General features: G+C 40.5%; 1 protein-coding gene across 2 annotated transcripts in view; it reads right to left on the reverse strand.

Moving 5' to 3' along the window:
- Positions 1–23,296, reverse strand: part of LOC119156410 (glypican-5-like) — a 384,241-nt gene that overhangs the window by 132,020 nt on the left and 228,925 nt on the right. For both annotated transcript variants that reach the window (XM_037406094.1, XM_037406093.1), the window contains one exon: positions 19,192–19,312. In XM_037406094.1, coding sequence (XP_037261991.1) covers positions 19,192–19,312 — 121 coding nt within the window. The remainder of the gene's footprint in view (positions 1–19,191; positions 19,313–23,296) is intronic.

Genomic DNA, 23,296 nt, shown 5'->3' on the forward strand with positions numbered 1-23,296 from the left:
AAATAGGACAAAGAATAATAGGAAGTTCCCTGATGCTCTGCTTCAATTTGGGCATCCGCTGCAAAGATTCCTCTGGCCTATGCCCTAGCTTCTAGAAGAAACACTTGAGCTTCTGATACATGAATATGCTGAGGGAGCAGCACTTTGACCAGTGAACTTTCCCTGTTATTCCTGCTGTAACTATTTTCCCTCTTTCTAGATTTTTCAATTGTTATGAAAAGAATGCAAACAATTTGCAAGTATACACAAGAAAGATTATCTGTTTTCTAAGAGCAACAGCAATGCCACATTTTTTGCAACGGTGAGAGGAAAAAAAAACCAAACCAACCTGACCACCCAACCCTTTAGCTTGCCTAAAGAATGCCTACCTTACTGTCTGGGAAGAGATGGGAGGGAACATTCGTTTTCAAAGAAAATAATGAGCTGCAAGATGCCCCTATTTAAAGATACCAAACAATTCTCGTTTTTGCAGAGGAACTAGCTCAAGGGATGCTGCACAAACCAGAATTTAAATAGTACAACCTTACTGCAGAATGAATGTTGGATAGGGCAGGCCAACAGAAAATAGCCAAGAACTAATGTGTAGCCCTCTACCTCTTCTAATTAAAAAGAATCCAGAACAGTAAGTGTGTCTAAAAACCTCGAAGATGCCTAGAAGTGCTAGATCACAAGGGCAGAAAATCCTTTTCAGATCTGCACCCTTGTAAAAGTTTGTCTTTGCAAGGGTAAAGTTTAAGTCACAAAAATGTTTAGGAATTTTAAGTCAAAAAAAAATTTGGCGTTCAACACATACCACCATAAACTCCTACTTTAAACTAAAAATAACCACTACCTCTTATTAAAATGCCATAAGGCCAGCTATACTGGGTCTTCACACCGGCGTGTGCAGAACACTTGTGGTGTGTACATTCATTCGAACAGTATTCATAAAGAAAAGCCCAACCTTGAGCTAGTTGCTCTGCAAAAATGAGAATTGTCTGGTATCTTTAAATAGGGGCATCTTGCAACTCATTATTTTCTTTGAAGATGGGGGAAGCTGCTCCCTGCTATCTTTGTGCAAAGGGCAGCTCTGAGCCAAGACCTTTGAGCCAAGTCTGCCACTGCCATGTACAATACAGACTGTCCTATAGACCTAGGTTCCCATAACCTGGGCAAACTGAGTTTGGCAAGTCGTGTTTTAATCAAAACCCCTGAATGGGCAGGTTTGTTCACTGCCTTAGTTAAAGCTATAATAATATCCTCAGCAGGAGCCTGATAACAAATGAACCTGAGCAACTCCGTTGGATGCAGTTAAGACTTTGTCTCAGATTACAGCAGTGCTCCAAAAAGTGATGTCCAGCCAAAACACTTGGTGAGCTTATAAACCTTCAAGAGAGGATGTTGTCTTGCCTGAAATCTATTTTATTTGAAATAAAAGTTATTACAAACTACATCTGAAGATGAGCTCCGGGCAGCAGGGGAGAAGGGATAAGATACCTTCTAAAGATCAAGGACCAAACATGGAAGCGTAGCAGGTCTAGAGGATTCATGATGGGAGACACTGCTGTCCAGAGTGAACCCTCTGGGTGGGAACTGAGCATAGCAGATGACAGAAAGATATTTTGTGAATAGCCATCAACTTCTTTCAGAGACAGAGGAAGAAAAAAAATCACATTAATTATGACAGTCACAGGTAACTATACCGACTGACAAAGTCTTCAGTGGCACAGGAGCATGTGACTGACCGACTAGCTTTTGATTCTGCTGTCTTCAACTTGTAAGGCTCAAAATTATATACATACTCATATACACACATACATATATGCCAACACAGTAGATTACAGCTGACAGCTTTTGGAAAGCTACCACAGCCCACAAAAAATGGAAGTCCGTTCAAGCTGTTGTAGGTATTTCAACTGACCCCTGTCACATCTAAAACTCCATTTAAAGCCACATTAAGGAACACCATTCCAAAATCAAAGCCTGAACCTCCACCAAGCACTGTTGACTTGCAGGTGTGAAATAATATTTTGGGGTGAGAGAGGGACTGGGAGGAACAAGACAAACAAAATTCTTCCACAGCATCACAGGGCTGATGTTGGTATTTTCTGTTTAGTTGTGGACTGGAAAGTGAAAATGCAGCATGTCTGAATTTTTAGGATTTTGTATTCTTTAAGAAATCAATACCATCTTCCTGTCCTGGAGCCAGATGAACATTGCCTTCTCCCACCCCCCCTACAGGACTTACAAAATAGTGGAAGAAATTTGACTGGTTTAACTGCAGCAATATAACTGTCACGTACTTGAAGCTGTGATCGTCAAGGGTTTAATCTACATCCAAGGCAGAAACCAGGGACTCTGTGAATTTGCTAAATCTCCCATTTGCTGCTCTCCCCTCCGACACCCTGAGGTTTCAGCTCGCCTAAACTTGTACTATCGACCGGTGTGATTGGTTGATACAACAGGAGCAGAGAGATGCTGAGGAACAGCTTTGGGGGTGATGCTGAGATCGACCTTGAAATCTGGAGTTTGTAGTGAACTACTGCACCCCCAAAACTGCATCCGCCACAAACTGCACTTTCATCCCACTTGAATCTTCCATGGAAAAGCACGTCCACATGCTCGCCCACACCCACACAAGCATATGGCCTGCTTCACACACGCGGGGCTTGTGCTCCATCCTCCTGTCACCCAGTTACCACTGGCAAAATTAAATGTTTCATTTACAGTGGGGATTGGGAAGAAGTAAGGGTTAAAAGAAAAAATGAGAGTGGGAGAGTGTTAAAAACCAGACTGAATATTCTGGTGCTTTCTCTCATCCTCTACAGTCTGTCCACAGTCATTTTCTCCTCCATAGCTAGATCACGCTGGGGACTTTCTCTGAGACCCAGACAATAACATTAATAAGAGACCAGACCAGAGTTCCTCCTTTTAGACCGCTTCCTTATCCTCCATAGAAAAAGGTGGCTACAATCTTCCCTAGGATTCAAACAGTCTCCTCGGGTATTCTCCACAGACCAAAATTCCCTTGGATGCGAGGTTCTAGCAAAATGATCTTGTTCTTTTTCTCTCTGTGTACCAGCCAGAAGGAGCTAATGCATTTTGATCATATGATCTCTCTGAAATTGCTGCGAGCCTAACAGCAGGCTGCACAGCAATTGCACACACATTAACTCCTGCTCACTAGTTTAACTCCAGCTTGACAGTTCATATTGAACTATTTTAGCTAAACCCAGATTATAGTCATTCAAGTTTTCCCCTGCTTGAACTGATAAAAAAAAAAAAAAAAGCATCCACACACACAAAACTGTACTGGCTTAATCGAAACAGTGCTACACCAGAGTTACAGCTAAAACTCTGCGTGCAGGCAATTCCTGAGACGAACACAACGCCTTGCATCCTTTGCCCCCGTTTATGTGCTCAGTGCATCACTCTCAGGCATTTCTTCCAAGAATCTTTTCTCAGGAATCAAACTGCCATATGTGCTAACATGTCGGCACAGTCCAAAACCTCCTGAAATGGGAGGAATCAGCAAGGAGAGAAACTTCCTGCACAGATAAAAATGGCTATGGAAATGTGGTTGAACTTGATTACTTTAAAATGTTGCTGGAGGCACAGGCTGATAGGCAGACAGACAGGACAGCTTTGGCTTCCTCAAAGAATAAAGCCAAAAATTTCATAGCAGTTATTAGAATTTATATGTTGTGCAGAGATACTATTTGCCTACTTATTAATAACTTGCTATCTCATAGTACACTTAGCATGAAAGATAAGACAGTTTTTTAATGTTCTTGGCCCTACCAGTCACAGGTTTTACATCACACCTTTAGCTTTTTTTTTTGAGTTTTACTTGTCATAAATTCTGCTTTGTACTGTTTAGTATTATTCTTTTCTTACTTTTGTTATTTTTGAAATTGTAAAGTGCTTTTCCTTTGCTGCTGAATTGAGATGCTTTACTACCAGCTAGTCCCACTTCCTGAATATGCACTCATGGCTTTCTGGCTTTTACCATTACACTTAGGAGCTAAACAGAAGCTTCTTATTTAAAAAAGTAATTAATTATTCACATTTTCAAAATAAATACATTTAGCTGTGTTTGACTGTCTCAGAATCAAGCTGCAATTATTATATTTTGTTCAAATTATTAGTTAATATATCATGTTACTGAAACAAAAAATATTTTACATGTCTGGTAACTGGTGTGCAATTTTTAGTCTACCAAGTACTTGGAAGTGATTAGCAAGATGATATAAAAAAAAAATACCTAAGAAAGTATTTGAACCAATAACTGAAATAATCTTTATAATAAGAAAGTATAATATTGCTTCATATGGTTCATAAACACTCTAAATGAAGTCCAAAATTGAACTTGAATACTTGAAGTGATTCATTTCACACACCTCAGTTAAAACTTCTGTATCGTGCTGCATGGCTCAAAATTACCCTTGAGACTAGAACTTCATGCAACAAAGCTCTTTAATATTAAACTTTCATTCGAGTCACTGGCACAAACAGTCAGCTTCGTCGAGGGGTTCAAAGCGCTTGCAGCTCGCCACGGCCCGTGGCCCTCTCCCCTCTCTTTATGACTTCATCCATCCCCAATTATATGGCCTAAGAAAGACAAATCTCAAGCTTTCCATTTACCCTTCTGAAATCCATTTAATATTATTAGATTCTCTTCTTTCAAATGCCACATCAAATATGGTTCGGTGTCATTTTACTGCAGTGAAGCACAAGTCATATTTCATTATATTATCCAATAATTACGTTGTTTGCCTGCCAGTTCACTCCCATGAACATGTAATTTTGAAAAACTCTGTTGTGAGAGGCTCCTCTTATAGATACTGAAAGGAGCAAAAAAGACACAGAGCCCTGAAATGACGTTGAGTGCTTTATGATTCTGTTTGCAAGGCTGATACGTATCAGGACATATGGCAGCATTCAAAACACTACATGCTTCATATCAGTAGGCTAGGTTGTAGTTATTTGCTTCTGGCTACTAAAAGCTGCGTTCAAATTTGAGTATTGCTTGAACCTATTTGAATTGGTTATTGGACATACTTTTTTAACTGTGGAAAAGCACATATCACACAGAAAAAATATCTTCTGTATCTGAATAATAAATAAAGCTAGAAAAAATCTTTTCCAAACATTAGGAAGAACAGAATGTGTCCATCAAATCTTTTTTTTTTTCCAGTTCATGTTAAAAGCATGTAGAGGCCTACATAAATTCATCTTCAGATGTGACTGAACTGTGTAAGACTAAGGACACATTGTGGCTGCTTCAAAACAATTGAGTCCTGCCCCCCCTGTCCCTCTGGGGGACTGCGGGATGCGGTGTGCTCGCAGAGGGACCCCGGGATGCGGTGTGCCCGCAGAGGGACCCTGGGATGCGGTGTGCCCGCTGCCGCGAGCCCGGAATGCACAAACAGCTGTGCAGGAGCACACCCAGCACTAAGGCACCAAAAAAGCACACACCTCTTTACATGAGCCTACATACAACAGCTGAGTGACCTGTGTGTTTAAATGCCATACTGAATGAAGGCTTCTGGTGGGGAGAAAACTAGGGGGATAAATGCTAGTGGACTAGCAAATATTAGTATTAGCCTTGCCAGAACAGCCTCCCTAGATTCCCTTTATTATCGATGGAGAAGGGTGGTCTGGAGCTGAAGCCTCGATGTCAAGATTTTAACTTACCCTCTCCAAGGAGTGCTACGCTCCAACAATGATCTGTTGAAGATTTCAACAGATCTCTCTCATTTTTGAGCATAGCCTTCACTCAAACATGCATATAATGATAATTACACAAAGTGTGAAAAGCCATTGGAATTATTTATGTCTTTAAAGTTAGGGACACTCGTAAGTATCGATTCTGGGCTTGAACATGGTTATACACGCTGGGTCTTGTTTCCCTTACTAGATCGATGTTACCCTTTCTGAGTACTCACCAATGTTTCTGTATTAACAACTCTTTGCGAGCTCTCAGTTGCTGTAAGAGGCAGAAAACTCACTTTCTGTCTTTCAACAGGGCAACCTTCCGTGGCTGTTTGTGAGCAGCTCGTGCTTCTTAAGTACTGGCAACTCTCAAACCTTCGGGGTAGCGGGAAGTACTTGCATGAGATTTATGTGATAACAGACTCTCCATGGGATGTACTTTCCTCCAGAGTGAAGACTGGTGTCTTTGCACAGCTCAAAAACGAGCTTGAGAAAACAGTGATGAAAGCGTATAATTTCTACATGTGAAGTTGCACCGTCTTATTCACTGCCTCTCATTTTTCACTTTGCTATTAGTGTTAAAGCAATACCAAGACTACCCGTTTCTGAAGGGAATCAGTGGTCTCCTGGGTGACTGTTCTGCATAATGACAAGTTCATCCATGACATCTGGGACTGGGAATACTCAGCCCCAAATAGATCCACTCCCACATAACTGCACTGAGGCACAGGCTCATTTCAGATGCATGAAAAAGGCAAGTGAAATAAATGTATTATCTCATTTAAAATGCATACAGTCTCAGGAAGCAGGATAGATTGTAGGTGTCACTAAACAGTGCATAGTAAATAAATCATATTTGCAATGCAAGGCACTTCAGCTACCCAAAGCCTGAGGTGTTTAGGGGTATAGAAGCTGAGGGCCTGGATGTTTTCAGGACTACAGAGCTCAAATCTCTAAGTGACATTTTCAGCCATAAAATCACAATTAAAGGTAAAAAAAGTCCCATCTATTCTCAGGAGTAGGCTACATTTGCAAATGCACAGGAGTCACGGCATACAGACTCTTACACGCACCTCATTGCTATTCAAAAGAACAGTAATGAGCAAATGGTTCCCAACTGTAATACCCGAGGCTTTTCTCAGCGTCATGTGCACAGTAGTAAATTTTCTTCCAGCCAGTAAGTGTATGCAAATTCTGCCTTCTGTAAATGAGCGGGCTGCTGCTTAATCAGTATTCGCCATTTATTTATGTCAGCCTCACTGGTGGTAATCCAGGCAGCCTGCACTCACAACAGGAATCTGCTTCATGCAAGATACGGAGAGGTGCTGTTTACTTTCGTTGTCACTTCCCTTGGATGTTTTCCTATAGGAAGCAGGAACTTCCAGGTATCCCACTATCAAGTTGTTATATAACTGCTCTTGCTTTATACACAAGAACATATTTCAGTGTACAAAGGTATAAAGTGCCTATTCTGTTCCCAAGAACTATTGTCTATGAATTCAAGCTGGACCTTGAGAAAATTATAAACAGGAAGAAGCGAGGCATTTAAGACTGGTGTACATCTTTTCATAGATATGAGCAAGCAAACAAACACAAAGCAGAGGGGCACCAGAGAAGATACGGAATCTCCCTCACTGGAGTTATGCCAGACTTGGTTTTACAGGGCCCTGGATAAGCAAACCTAAGGCCCTGCTTTCAACAGAAGGTTAAGCTGGGTTATCTCCAGATCCTCCCTTCCAACCTCAAATTACCTATTACTTTCTGGTAACTTTTATACTCTGGTAAATGCTGGTAGAAGATGGTAGAAGAATCACACTGAAAATATATGCCTCTAAAAATAATCTTATTGCTAATGTACTTTGACAAAAATCCTTGCTATCCACTGTCTATTACTTATGAGAGCCGTTAACAGAAGCGCTCTGTGGGGCTCTCTGCATTTTGTCATTTAAGCACCACGTAAGCCAGTGCACACAGTGTTGGTTTGGACCTAAACTTTTAACAAGAGCCAGGGAAGATCATTCAGCTGTGTCCGAGTTGCATTTCGGACACAGATGCACAGTATTTCCCTATCATTATTTCTACCAGTGTTTCACTTCCTGGGTGAAGGAAGCCATGGGGTATTGCGATAAAATGTCAGCTCTGAAGGTATCAACCTGGAAAGGCATGGCGGGGAGAGTCTGGTTAATATTGTAGCTCTGCCAAACACGCCAGCCCTACAGACAGCTACTGAACACGAACAGAAAGCCTTGGGTCTCCGTCTGTGCTGAGCTGACACTACTGCCCGGTCCATGGCGCAGCTGGGGTTGCTTTGCAAGCAGCTCACCCACCACATGGGCAGACAGGGCTTCTGATCTCCTCGAGCTCTGCAGGCCAGGAGAACCTGGTACTTCAGGAGGCCAACACTTGTCCTTTGTGAGCGGCAGGGTCCCCAGCCTCTCAGGAAGCTCAGCTCTCAGCTGACCAGAGCGTCTTGCAGCTGTGAGAAACTGTGCTCCTAGAGCCATGTAAAGAGAGCTCCCACAAGCACGAAATCCTTCTCTGCGAGACACTGCAGCTGCCTGCTCCAAGCACTGCCCAAAGCTCAGGCATAGGCCATGGCTATTTGCTTTCAGGTGCTGCGTATCCATAAGCAACTCCTGCTCCTGTTTGGGACAGTATGTGTAGATCAAGTGACAGAACAACAGGGTTGCAGGACATCTCTCTTGGACGTCTTTAACCTTACTTAAAGATGAAGTCCCCGTGTGGTTCCCTGACACTTGGTCCATCTTCTTTGGCTTTGGTGTGGTTTGGTTCCTTACTGCGTGCTGGTGCATTTCACCTGTTACTGATATCACTTTGTCTGATTTTTACGATCCCTAACAATCCAGACAGAACAATGTTTATGGGAAACTACACCACAGTCTCCCTGTGACCAAAGAAGTACCTTTTCCACTCCTTGCTATACTTTCCTCTTAAGCTTACATGCTGGCCTCATACCTACGCAGGACTGAATTGAGTTAGGAGGCAAACTGCACAGACTGTCTGGACTGCGATGGCATCAGCTGATACACTCAGCTGAGGAACTTTCATGGTGCCTTTAAATAATACATCTAGCTTAATTAGGCTGAATTTCAGAAACAAAACATTTCAGTTTGGGTAAGAAAGGCCATAAAAAAGTAAGAAATTTAAAGACTAGCTAATGCTTATAAAAGTAAGCAGATAGCGAAAATCAGAGTGCAGTAGGGTTTGTAAAACCCCCACTAAACTTTTTTGTATTAGCTAAACTTATTTTTTATGCAAATTTCAAAAACTTTTCACAAAAGCAAGAAGATAAAAATTAAGAAACAAACAGCTACAAATAGAAGTGATTCTCCCTACTAGACAGTTCTCTTGCAGTTTGTGTTAGCAAGCAGGCAGGTAAGGCTCAGCCTTTGGTATCTGATGGGAAGTTTATTGTGGGAATTCTGATGAGACACATGAATGTACAGCATCAAGCTTTTGTAATGGAGAAAACATGACATTCCAGAATTAATGCTATTAATGGAGAAGTTTCCTGGAGAAGCAGGAATCTTAAAACCTGGAAGAAGGGAGCGATGTCTCAGCGTTGGGATGGAAACAGCCTCCCAGGCCTGCTCGTGGGACAGGGAGCAGGAAGGTGCCTTCTGCGCTGCGCCAGTACAGCCTGGCCAGCCATCATGCCAAGCACCCAGAATGCCGAGATACCCGATATTTTGGAAACACACTGAAACCAAGGTCAAGGAGGTCTGTGGCCATTCAAGAACTGCATCATGCCTTTGATAAAAGAGCAGTAGCAACAACAATTGTGCCAAAGTGGCATTTGTCTGATTTGACTAATTAGGTTGATGCATCTATGTATGTCTTGCTTTTTTAATTCCAACTTGGCAGAAGAGCTCATGATGAGATGAGGAAAAGTAGAGTCTGATGTCCTAGGATCTCTTCTGGATTTGGTGAACTACTCTCAGCATGGCTCTGGGATGTGTGTGTGATCAGATGGGTGTGAGATGTAATATATGTGAATCTTTACAAGTATTATGTAAAACAAGTGTAAGACAGGCTCAGAAGTGAAACAGGTCTATTGTAAGACTGGATTTCTTCAAATTGACAAATTATGCTATTTCACTGCAGCAGTTCTGCCTGAAACAAGAGGACTGTTTCCTTTAGTCTTCCCTATTTTAGTAATTACTTGTGAATGTTTCCCTAGAGTAGAAGTGAAAGGCTACTCCTGAGACAGCTCCTCTCCAATATTCAGGCTTGCTTTTGAAACTCCAAAGTGTAAGGGAACGAACACTGATAGAAGCAGCGTGCAGATCAAGTATTCCTCTGATACTTGCTTGTGGCCCTAATTTTCTCCTTTAGAGACTAGACAGTGACACCAGGAAGTTTGCCGGCCCTCACCTCACACCTATCATTAGCTCTTCTTTATTTTGTCCTCCAAGAGGCATGTGACTGATCATACGAGTACAAAAGGCACCAAAAAGATTGAGATGCTTTAACCTCTCTACACGTTGCAGATACAGTGAGGAGACGTTAAAAGGGCTGCTTGCCTGGCCAGACAAGTACGAACCATCTCACATTAAGCTGCCATGGAGGAACCGGTTAAGCAGCCTAAAAATGAGCGCTGTAAGTGTTACCGATGACTTGACTCTCACGCTTCTGGGTTGTGCAGGAGGCATCTGGGAGCAGCATCGGGCAGCCACAGTGGGCAGCCATATCAGGCATCTAGTAAGAGAAACCTCTCCAAGGGACACCAGCTCTGGGGCTTCTCCGGTCCAGGTCTGATTCATCCCCTTGTGCTACAATGCAGCCCAAATCATTGCTGGAAACAAGCTGTTTGCTTTAACTGGGAAGTGGCAGTATACTGTAGTAGCATTGATTGACTCGTCACCACCAGCAGTACAGATCCACTTGAGCTTTACAGACTAAATTGGGGCTTTAGGTAGTCTTTAGTTTTATTCTCTTACACTGCTTTTTCTACCAGTCTCCTCACTTTAGTAGTGGAACAGAAAGAGGAAAATGACCCTGTTCTTGCTTTTGGCCAACAATCAATCAATTGTTTGAAGACCTTTCCTCTACCCTAAAGAAAACAATGATCAGCCCATAAATCTCTTGTTTTTCTTTCCTATTATGCTAAACTTATTACCTCCAAAAATAAGCACATTATCGTAGCTCAGGAATGAGTTCAAAAGTAAATACCAGAGTCACACTTCTAATGATAATTTATAACAATGTATATGACTTACAACTACTAGAGTGATCAGAGAAAGATGATGGGCTAATAGAACAAAAGAAGTTTTTACATAAAAGTGAATTTAAAATTTCAGTATGACAACCTTAATTCAATGATATTTTCTGACTTTCTTCATTAAAAAAAAAATCAACATCAAAACAAATAGGTTAACATAGCAGTCAAACCCATCCTTCCTCCCCTGTGCCAATACCCACAAAGGGACATTTCTGGTCAAGAACAGTAACAATTGTGAGCAGTTGAACAGTAACAACAGCATGCATTTCGGTTAGCACCTTATACCACAAGGAGAATAGTTATTAGAGTGATGCACTTTTCTTGGGGTGGCAAGAAACCACAGTATTTCCATTAATGGTGGAAAAGTTTCTCTTTTGCTGCCTCCACCCCCTGGGCGGCCACCCCAAGCCCCCGGTCTGACCAGCTCTCCCTAGATGCCTCATGCTCCCACCCTGCCTTGCTTTCCTGCCTGCCCTTGGGTTCCCACATCAGCCCTCATATTCCCATGCTCGGTCTCGTGCTCCTGGTACCACGTTTCACTGGTCAAGCCAAAGTTGTTCCCTCCGAGGTCTGACCCCCTCCTTACTCACAGCCATTGCACCAGAGGACCCGAAACTCTTCAGCTCATCTGTGAAAATCAGTGTCAGCTCGTGCTTCACTAATCACCTGCAACTAGAACTGGGCACTCAAGCCAAAGGACAGAATCTGTATTTTTGTTTTAAGTAAGACTCTTCTTTTCAAACTATGTTTTTCTATATGTGAAATGTTTTGGCTCAGTTATAGATTGAAATAGTAGCTCTCCCCTCCCTCTCCCTCACTTGGCTTAAGTCACTACTATGACTCAATATGTGATTTTGATTTATTAAGACTAATTTCCCACAATGAGCAAAACAAAACACATACAATGGCCCATCTGGGCAAATAATTTCTGAAAATGCTTGCAAGACAAACAGCACAGCATACTCTGAGACACAACACAAGAATAATAAACGGGCATTTTAGCATTATATGTTTGCTAGCATATAATAAGATATGCTGGATTTACGTTGCGATTCAGATTTGTCTTACTTTAAACCGCTACATTTTAGTTTAGTTGAGCCAGTATTTCACATGATTTCTGTTTCTATTGAAACCTTGATGCTGTTTTTAATACTAAGAAGTCATTTCTCAATTCTAATTAAAATTATTTAATTATATCTCAAGTCACTGTATTTAACAGAACAAAACAAATAACCTGCAGAACTCAGACCAACAAAAGCACACAGATTTCAGCCAGCAATGACATATACTGCAATTAGCCATATATTACAACGTTAACATACCCTCTCCATAAAACAATGCTGCCATGATATTTTTTTCAGTGGAACTGGACTAGAAAGAGCTCTTCTGTTCTGATTCATGGACAAACTCTGGGTTTTGACAGGTTTTGATGCCCCAGCAGAATGAAGGTTAGAGCTTCCAAACTCCTTTTCTTTTTAAAACATAGCGTTGTATGAGAAAAGAAAACCACCACACACAGCCCAGTGACTGAAGCTGCCTGGCCTTGAGCAAGGAGATCCCACATCTCCAGGTGAATAGTCTGATGGCTGAACTATCATCATCACCTGGTCTGCTTTTCTATCTGCCCCTCGAGGTATGCAGACAAAGGGAATCTGAGGGAGTTTTTCTTCCTTCAGGGCCACATCTGCGTATTTTCCAGTGGCCTGCAGCCCTCAGCCTGTCCCTGCTCCCTCCCGTGGATGCTGCCCAGCAGCCTCACCTGGGATGCCTAAGCCAGAAGGTCTCAAAGCAACAGCAGTTTGCAGAAACCTAACACCAGAACAGGATTCTGACAGACTTCAGATACCCCAGCCTGCTATTTGAATAGATTTCTTGTGGGTTTTACTCCTCCTAATGGAAGCCGTGACAGATAAATGCTCCTGAGCCGTCAGCAACTATATCCTGTTTAATTGCCTGAGAACTACAGCCTCCACTGAAACATTTCCTAGTGAAGCAGCCCCATTACTGTGTAGCCTGCTATACGCACCGTATCCTGATGCACTATTGTGTGATCCATTGCTCTGCAAAGAGGGCTCTTTGTTGATTTTGATTTTTCTCAGTAACAAAAGAATCCCCCAACAGACAGCAGATGCATTTCCTCCACTTTGATTGACAGGTTAATGTGAAAATATGTTACAAAAGCAAAAAGCTACAGACCCAAAGATGACCTGCTAAGAACCATATATGACAGAAATCTGCCAGGTTCTTTAAAGAAGTGAGAGCATGCTAAATTGCTATTAGGTTTTTCTTTCTTTTCCCCAGGCTGGCAGCACTTACGTATCTTTTCTCGCTTTAATCACAGATATGATGAAATCTGATGTCCAAAATTTTTATACAGCATACATTACATATGTGTATATATGTATATCCTATGAAACAGAAAACCATACAGAAGACCACACAGAGAAAGATTATGCTCAGCCTTTGAGTAAACTGGATTGTTTCAAGCACTGGGATGAATTGTTTCATTGCATATGGATTATGAAAAAGATCATAACTTAGAGCTGAGCGTTCAACATCTATATCTGGAAGCAAAGAGATGTCTGATTCTTAGCAGGGGAGAAGAAAAACAGCCCATGGATTTAATAAGAACAAACATTTTGAAAAAAAAAACAAACAGGATGAGAAACAAACTGTATAACTGATGAAGTAATCTGAGCTGATAGTTTATTTGACTACAGGGGTGAAAAATTTTTATACAGCAGAGCAGGAAATAAATAAAATAAACAGTCCATTTGTTCTTTCCTAGCATTATAAGACTTTAAACATAATTGTTTCAGGTTTCATTAATTCTGTATTTTCCTGAAGTATGTGCACTTCTTGCTGCTATTTATTAATCAGCCAATAACTACTGTATTAATTCAATTATCACTGATGTTTACATTTGGGGATGAAGGTGGTGTGGGCTGTTATTGCCTTTATAGTGATATGAATTCAAAAAGAACCAACACAGCTGCAGAAGTGTTTGCTTCAACGAAAATCTTTTGTACCCAAACTGCAGACAAACCAAGGCGAGATTAATCTTTAAGACTTCCATGACCCTGACCGTTCAAAACCTGCACTGAAGAATCAACAGTCTCTGTTGTGTTATGGACTGCTTTCACAGCTAAGTAGTGACGTGGGTCCTACATTAACTGTGAAAGACAGTACCAGCTTTGGGGTCAGTTGGGTGGCATCCTCAGCAGGGTATGATGGCGTGCCCTTGGATGTGCAGAGACGCAGCCTTTCACCTCCTATATTTCCGGATAGGATTACCATCACAGAAGTACCTGTGTTACAGTCTCATGCAATGAATCCTGAAAGCATACTACGAGTGCACAGACTGTCAGTACACTGTACACGCTGTTTAACGAGGACCGGGGCCCAACCCCTTCGGTGTGTCTCTATTACTCTCTGTATCTGCATTAAACTCAATGCCTCAAACTACAGATGGTCTGCATGGTTAGCCACTGAAGAGGGAAGGAATATCTCTGGGATATTCAGATGCTTGCTTCACACTTTCAAAAGGGATATGGAGCACCTGAGATCCTGAAGAAATGTCCAAAGTCTCCAAATGTTTTGGGTAGGGGAAAAAAAAAACAAACCAGAAAGAGGACCTGTTTTGGAAATCCAGAGATATGGCGGTTCTTGGAAAGGTGCTCTGTTTTGTAAGAGGCACAAATCTCTGCAGGTTTTGGGAGGTATTGGGGCGCAAGCAATAATACTCCTAAGCCTGTTGGGGCTTTTTAAATCCCAAGTGCTAGAAGTAATATAGCACCAGTTTTTCTAAGATGACTACCCTTCTTTCCATGTTTTCATTGGATGAAATAAAGAACAGAATGTTTTGAGTCTTACTCCAAGTCAGCTACAACTTTGGATGAAAATCAAACCAATTTAGCTACACTTAAATTTCTTATAAAAACTCTATAATGTAATAAATTTTATAGATGTTCAAAAAATATACACTTTTAAATTAAGTAGGAGTTAAATTATTTATTGTATTATCCTCTATTGTCTAACCCAATTAAATACACATTCAAGATTAAATTTTGGATAGCTCAGTGCTGTTGCTTCAAACTTCGCTATGACAGCATCCCTTGTACACAAATCTAAAAGGAATTCGAGTTACATGCATTTCTTAGTTCAGCTGGCAGATCCATTAGACTTTGATGGGGCAAAAAATAAAAAATGTGGGTCCAGATTCAACAAGATTTGCTTGGCTTTACTCTCATTTTAAGCGCTAAGATATTGCACTGTCTTCTTGAATTACAGCCATGCTCTAAGCATTTATCTCTGACTGACAACAGCAAAACCCACTGATTCTAAAAATCTGTCAAGATTAGATTTAGGCTGACAAAAGACAAATAAGTTAAACTTGTATAATACTTATTATATTATAGTCCTTCGAGAATGCTTGTGCGACCCTGCTAGTAAAGCTACAGTCAAAGCTTTTTTCCCTAACATTCTCATTGCTTTTCATTGCAATTGATCCTTCAGGACTTTTAACCTTGACCTCAGTACTCCTTGTGTTTGAACTGTGAAAAGCATTATGCTGAAGAAAAACATGAAACCATATTTAAGTGTGATTATGTGGCAAGAGGTAGTACTCCAAAAAGGCACAAAGGGGATTTTATGTTTACTGTCAGTGGCAGTTCACATCTTTATTCACAAAAAAAAAAAAAGGGGGGGGGGAAGCAAAGATGTTACTTCTAACTGCTAGTTTTTCAAAATCAACCTGTTGACCTGTTTCTGCATTACTAAATGTAAGAGTTACTGTAAATTGTAACTCCGTAATTCTACTGATACGTGAATCAGCAGCTACAATAAACCCTTCAAATACCTTATCTGCTGGGGATGCAAGTAACAGTAATTGTTGAATAATATTCTCTAAATTTCATTTTACTTTTGGCTTTTCAAAATGGTTATAAAATAGCCTGCTATTTGCATAATCATTTAAAAAAAACCCACAACAACTGTGTGGTGAGGATTTAAACCCCAGATGAAAAAAATGCGGAACTGCTACAACCACTAACGAACTGTTATTTCAGCCTAAATGACAGGCAGGAATGGAAGATGACTTGCATACAGATTATTTGTAACGTGCTGCAGTTGGGATACACCAACTTGAACAATAATACATTGACAAGAGTTTTGTTCATGCCCATGGGATATAGGATCAACGAAGTTATTAATCCCTTTACATTTGTGGATAAGTCACGATTAGGAGCTAACAAAAAAACCGGCTGCTGTACAGCAAAGACTGTCAATTTTGGATTTAAACGAATGGTTTGCTACTTCTGCGTGGCCAGCGACAAGTCACTCTTACTCACAGCCTTGTGCTGCATTGCTGCCCCAGGCACCAGAGGCCCACCGTGCCTCAGTTGACCCTGCTGCATCTGCAGCCCGGGACTGCCAGCACAGCCAAAAGAGGCTGCAGCAGGAGTTGCAGAGTGATGAGGAAGAGCTGTGGCCCAGCAGTGGAAGGCAGGAGGTGGAAGAGGATCTATCGAAGACAGCAGTGATTACATTTGTTCCAGAAATTGTTAAGAATTGCTAAGTTACATCTTTTCGAGAAATGAATCCTCTTGATTTGAACGTAGCTGTAGTTGATAGTACTCCATAAGCTCAGCAAATTGATTTAGCAGCAGATCATTCTGATTTTCAAAAACATGCACATTTGCAAAACAGAGAGAAAGAGAAAGCCAACAGGTCCAGGCTCTGAGGGATAGATGCAGTACAGCTGGAGCTTTTTTTGTTAGGACAGAAATGTTGTTTCTTTCCAAAATCTCAGCACATCTTTCTCTTATGCAAAAACATGCTTTCTTCTGGATAGTTTAGCAATATTACTTAAGTGGTAGAAGATTATTTGGACCTAGACACATCAAATCACCTACAATGCAAATTCCATGCATTGCTTTGTTTTCTGCTCTCCAAGCTTCCCGCCTCTCTAGGATTGCTTCTGTACATGTACTATGTAACTATTGCTTTAAATTATATTGCAAATGTCAAACACTTAAGATACAAAGATAACACCTTATTTTATCACTGTTTAAATTCAACCTTACATATTGCCTCAAAAAAAAAAAAAAAAGAATAATTTGATGAAAATAATCAATCTGCCTATTAAATGAGTAATGGGATTCGGTACAACTCTTCTTCTATATAGTCTACACCCACTATTGATGACACTTTAAATTCCTGATTTAATCAGCTTTTCAGTGTCAGTTTTTATTTGTATATTAATATCACAACCAAAATGAAAATTCAAGCAGCAGAAAACAGCTACACATGTTTGATGTAGTATGTGAAAGCCTTAGATATTTAGCAACTTCTTTGATGCTTTGATCTCTGAAGAAATCTTACTAAAATTATGATCAAAGGAATTTATATTATTCCAAGTGCTTAAGAACAAACCATCTTAGGGCAATAATCAGTATTCTGTTTAATCCTTCACCCTTGGAATCTATTATTGTTAAGCACCTCAATCTGATGGGAGTTACATTTAGTTAAGGATGATATTCTCCTAAAACAGAATTAGAAGTAACAGAAAGCAACACTTCCAACTCACAGAAAGAGTAGGAATTGGATTTTATTCTTCTGGCAAAAAAAGTGTTCTTTGAAGCTGTTTTTTAAACATGTAACTGAAGAAAACCGGTATGCAGCTCATTATGAGACTGCACAGATTTTTATTTTTCTACAGCAGAAAAAGAAATAGAATTTCTAATATACAGCTACTTTTAATTTAATCTATTTCTAACTATTTCCTATTGTCAGTGTTTATAGAAGAACATTACACAGATGGATAAATCTAATATTTATAAAGTAAATTAACACTCTATAACACGCAAAGGCAGATAAATAATGAATTATCCTTTTCATCAATCCAACCACATAATGTCTATTTCACTGTAATATTGAAGTACTGCATCAGACTTGTTGTTGTAATCCCCCATGGCAAGTTATATCAAACAATGTGATACAAAAATCCCTGAACTGCATCCTACCGAACAGGAGAAGAATATTACAGCCAAGCCAGATTTCACAAAAACACTAATTACTAGTTAGATTATGGATCTACCACCAGTGGTCGATGAGAGGTAAAGGAAGGTTGTACTTTTGCAGGCTCATGTAAGAGATGAAACCATGACTCCTGGTCACAGCCACAGTCTTAATAGCCTCCTACATCCTGGCTAAGCAATTCCTCCTCCCTTTTACCTGTGCAGAGCATTCTTCTTCCTGCACACCCCACCTGCAAAGGTGGACTTTAATCTTACAGCAGTTTTCTACTAACTGTTTATATCCCTGTGCTCCATCACTCTTTAATGGTGAAAGATTACGAGTAGACTAATGTGCAAACACATCTGACTCCGAACACACTGTTGTAAGCATTCTTCCAAGCTGCCAAGAAAACATGCCTACTTTAAATGAAAATCAATCTCTGTTAAATCTGTTAGCTCCAGCTCATTTGGACTGGAACTACTCTGAGAGACACAAAGAGGTGTGCTGAAGCAGGGATATCAGCGAATCATGCATGCAGCTTTGAAAGAGGGCAGATGCACCAGGAGTGCGAGTGCATCTGAGGGAATCTAAACAGCTGACGGAGGCAGACCCAGGTTAACCGTGCTGCTGACAAACTCATTGGGAGGCTATCTTCCCTTCTGGGCTGAAGAGCTTGAGGACAAGGCCTGTCAAGGAAATGTTTTCCAAGGTGCAAGGTTAATTTGTCGTGGAGCACCTTCTGCCCTGACTTCTGCATTCCACACAGTTATCACACACTTTTAGACCCATTTTTCGCTTTTGATCTGTTTATCTCCACACCACTGTAGAACAGGAAGCTGCACAAACAAGGAGATATCCCTCCGCCAGAGGAATATCACAGGACTCCTCAAGGTGCTCACACAGCCTGACTCTAGTCATAAGCTCCGTGTGAACTGTGGGGCTCAGGAGTTCCTCCGTGTTCCTGGGACTGTGGACTGCAGGGCTGTTACTCAACAGCTATGGAACAACAGCCAGGAATTAGAGCAACTTCCAGGGAAATAATTCCTCATTAAGAGTTCATAAACTGGACGGTATAACAGACTCTTCAATTACCTTTAGTACCAGGCCCACTCCATGGCTATTTCAGGCCTATGATCCTGGAAAATGTCACGTGAGAAGCAGTACTACCTAGTAAGTTTAGCTTCAGCTCTGCTATCAAAGCCAGTGGTAAAATGCTTTTATCTCTAAAAATTACTTACTTGATTAAAGTGCTGAAGTTTGTCAATTAAATTACTGATGAGTGGGTCCAATGCTCTGACTTTCAGTTCTGGATTATTAATTTGTGCCTTCAGTCCATTAGAAACAACTCTGCTGGTGTAACTGAAAAAGAAAAATAAGAAATTACCGGTGACTGGAACCATATCCATTGGAATAAAAAATCATAGTAAAGGGGACTTACAAAAAGACAGTATTTTGTAAATGGTAATAGAAATTTGTAAAAAATATTTATGTTTTTAAATACACCAAATTGGAATAAAAATCATAGTTTCTTGCAGTATCAGTTCAAGTTATTCAAGTCAAGAACTGCAACAATTTCACAAACCACACAGAAGTTCCTTTCATTCATATTTTAATATTTGAACCTTTATAACTGACATTCTCAAGTTCTTCCATGCAGCAGTCAAAGCTGATAGCTTCCAAAAAATTGTTCTTTCATAATTACAGAAACCCAGAGAACTGAAGAAAGAAACCAAACATCATGAGATCGAAGTAAAATCCAATGAAATGGCGATCTGATTTTGAAAAGATTCTTAATCAAGGCATGAGATTGGGCTTCTCCAGCAGTTTATCACCTAACCATTGAGTGACACTGTAAAGCTGCCCCTGCTCTCCCACCAGTGCTCCTCACCGTGCCTTACCCGCACTGCAAACTCCTAGCCAGGGTTCAAGTACAGGAATTCTCGCTAACCGAGTCCTGCTTTATTTGAGGAATAGCAGCTGTTCTCACACCATAATGACCTGTCTCTTAATTAGCAATCTCTCACTGACTGACTGCCTAGTTTCTGCCAGCCTTTTCTGGAACACACCGTAGTGTATTCTCAAAACTGAATTGGCTTGGGGGTCTGTCCACCTATGTACTCTCACAGGGAAAATTCCAGGATTGTGCACACTTGGTCTCTACTTCTAAACACTAAAGCTGAGAAGGTGAATCACCAGCACACCTACAGAGTTCAGTGCTTCCTGGAAGTATACAAAGTACTGCATATTGGCTCCAGCCTTGATCTGTTCATGCGTGACTTAACTTCAACCCATCCATAAGACTGCAAGTCCCAGAGAGATACAGAGCAACCTTTTTTTTTGGTGAGTCATGCTCACACTAGTTCAGCACTCACTTGTCACAAAGTGGATCACAGATATTTGCATGACCAGTTATGAACTGGACAACAGACTGTTCCCAAACCAAACTATCCTGAACTCACACACACACCTGGGAGCATCTCATTAAGATGCTGTGTTGGCATCTTTACAAGTCTGGTAGTAATTGGCTGTGCTCCTCTGGACTGAAATGTCAACATCCTGCTACAGCTTTCACTTTGATCATGCTTACATAGTTCAATATCCCAGATGTTCCCCCATCAGGGAATTCTTCGCTGTAAACCAATTTGTGCTGAAGTTAAGGACAGCACTTCAAAGTATAAAAAAGTGCCCAAATTCTATTGCAGAAAGACAATAATAACCTAGCTCTCCAAATATATTTTTCCTATCTTAATTTCATTTAGGATAAACAACAAATTTTATGCAAACTGCTGGCAAAGCATACTGTAGTATACTGCTGTAAAAGGTGTGGCTTAAAAAAAGAAAGAACTGAGAATGGTCCACCTTTTCAGTAAACGCAATAAATTTCACTTCTCAGGAAAAAGCAACAAATGGTTTTAGAACAAAGAATTGAGAAAAATAATGTTTTTCACTAATAGCCTGATCGTATTTAGAGGACAAGCATTAAGGAAAAGCTTTTTCAGGGAGTTTGGTGGGGTTTTTTGTTCACTGAACATTTTAAAGGTAATGTTCTAATTTTTCTTGATGTGTAACTCATACAAGTATAAATAATCTGGAAGTATAAACTTTCACGGTGCAACGGTGTGTGCAAAATGATGGTCAGGTTCCGATCTTACAAGCAGGCTCAGACAGGTGGGCAGATGTCCCCTTGAAGAACCCAGCTCAAGTATTATTTAGAAGTCAAGACTGGTACAGACCATATCAATCCCCACCGATTCACTTGGACAATCTAGGAACTCCGCTGCACCTTGCTTACCTTTAGCTTTACCTTTAGTCACAAATCATGCTATTTGCTGAATGCTTATCATTGCTCAGCATGTGAAAACACACAGTTACCCACTGTAGATGTACAGGGACACTCAACACACCTTTTTGAGATCATCTAGCTGCAATACAGGCAAAATCTAATTTAAGGGGTCAGCTCATGGCCTCCACCAGTCTGTTCTGTGATTCTCTGTGTGTGTTGCTTTGTCTGATCAGAAACTCATCAACAGCAGCAAAAAGCAAGGGTTTTCCTTTTCATTGCTCTTGATGGCTCTCCATTCAACCCCTGGTTAGAGCTATTGAAATTTCTCTGGAGACTTACGTCATTATAAGCCAGGATAAAGAATGCAGAATTGCTTCCCCTCCGGGTCGGCTGGAGTTTTTTTTGGCAAAGGATATATCGGTTGTTTTTTTTTCCCTGTGAATCATAAGCTTCCATCAAATGCCTCTAAGTGGTATTACAAACCTACAGTACTGCATAGAGTTTGCATAAACATGACCGATTCAGGAACAACAGCAGCAGCATTAGCATTAATGCCAGAGCCCTCAAAAGGACCCAAAATGTGGAAATTCAATCTCAGTCAACTCATATATATCGCTGTTGCTAAATACATACTCTCATTTACATACATCATTATCAGGAAAATAGGACCATTTGGTATGAATAATTTCACAGTCCACTGAGACAAAGGGGATACTCATATCCTTAAAGTTCCATCCATGTTTAAGGACTCACTCTTTAAAGCTCTAGAGATATGCATAAATTATGCACAGATATTTCTGTTGCCCAGGTTATTTGTAATTAGATTCATATTGTGGTTTACCTAAATTTCAGATGTCAGAGAAAGCACACATGAGTTGTGTGAATCCTGCATCATTTCCTTATCTGCTTAGTCTAGCACAGCTTCAGGATGGCAGTCACTACCAACGACATCTAACTGCTAATGTGAGACTCCAGCATATCAGAGTGGCCCAGATGTAATCTGGAACATGGGCTGCACAACTGGAAATGCCCAGAAACCCAACTACAGATCTTTGGCAGTGATGAAATAGATGTGAGCTGCCAAATGAGTGGTGTAAAAAGCTGATGTAAAGAGAGGCAAAAGACTTACTTGCAGAGCACAACAAAACCAGTTCTTGGGTTTCCCCATAATAACCCTTAAGTTCTGCTTGTCCTATGCATTCTTACTGGGAGATCACTTCTGTAACAAAACCAAGCCTAGAAAGACTCATATGAACTAAAAAATGGTGAGTTCAGAGAAGGTGGGCTACGTATCTTGAGGAGAAAGAGATAGGGCAGAGAACTGAAGGACGATTGCACAGCCAGCAAGAACAGAGAAATTCCTCCAGTGCATCACAGCCAAGAACCAAAAATTATTCTAGAAAAAGACATTATGTTCATCTGACTTGAACTACTACCCTCCAAACTGTGAATCCTTCTACTAGCCCTGTATTATGCTAAAATACTTTGAAATAAACACTGTCCATTTCCTGAAATATAATCTGATTGCTTCACTTCTTTGCACTATCTAAAACATTTTTTTTTTTTGTTGACATCAGATCCTGAATTACTGGAAATGTACATTAAGTAAGATCAGAAATTGGCTTGCTTTATTTAATAACCTGCAATTTAACTGAAATATTACGTAGTACAGAATTGTTAACTCTGGTTACAGCTCTAGTACTTTATTCATACTAAACCCAGAAATGTCAGCAGCAAAGTTGTATTAAAATATTGTCACTGGAGAAATCCTGAAAGTAACTGTTACATTGCAGCCCAAGGAACAGCACATGCAGACAGAATTTTCCTCCCGAACTCAAGCCTGCCAGTGGTATTCCACTGATTGTTTGAGCAAAGCTATGATACTTAAAAAAACCCAAACAAACCCAAAATATACAAAAAAACCCCAACCCACAACCCCCAGCTTAACAGTATTTCACAACAGTATCAATTATTTTAGATCTTAGCAAAAACGGCTCATCCCAAGTTCAAATAAAGTAAAAAGTGCTTTTACACATGGGAATGCATTTCAACTGAAGGCC

The sequence above is a fragment of the Falco rusticolus genome, chromosome 13, assembly GCF_015220075.1.
Source record: "Falco rusticolus isolate bFalRus1 chromosome 13, bFalRus1.pri, whole genome shotgun sequence".
Lineage (NCBI taxonomy): Eukaryota > Metazoa > Chordata > Aves > Falconiformes > Falconidae > Falco > Falco rusticolus.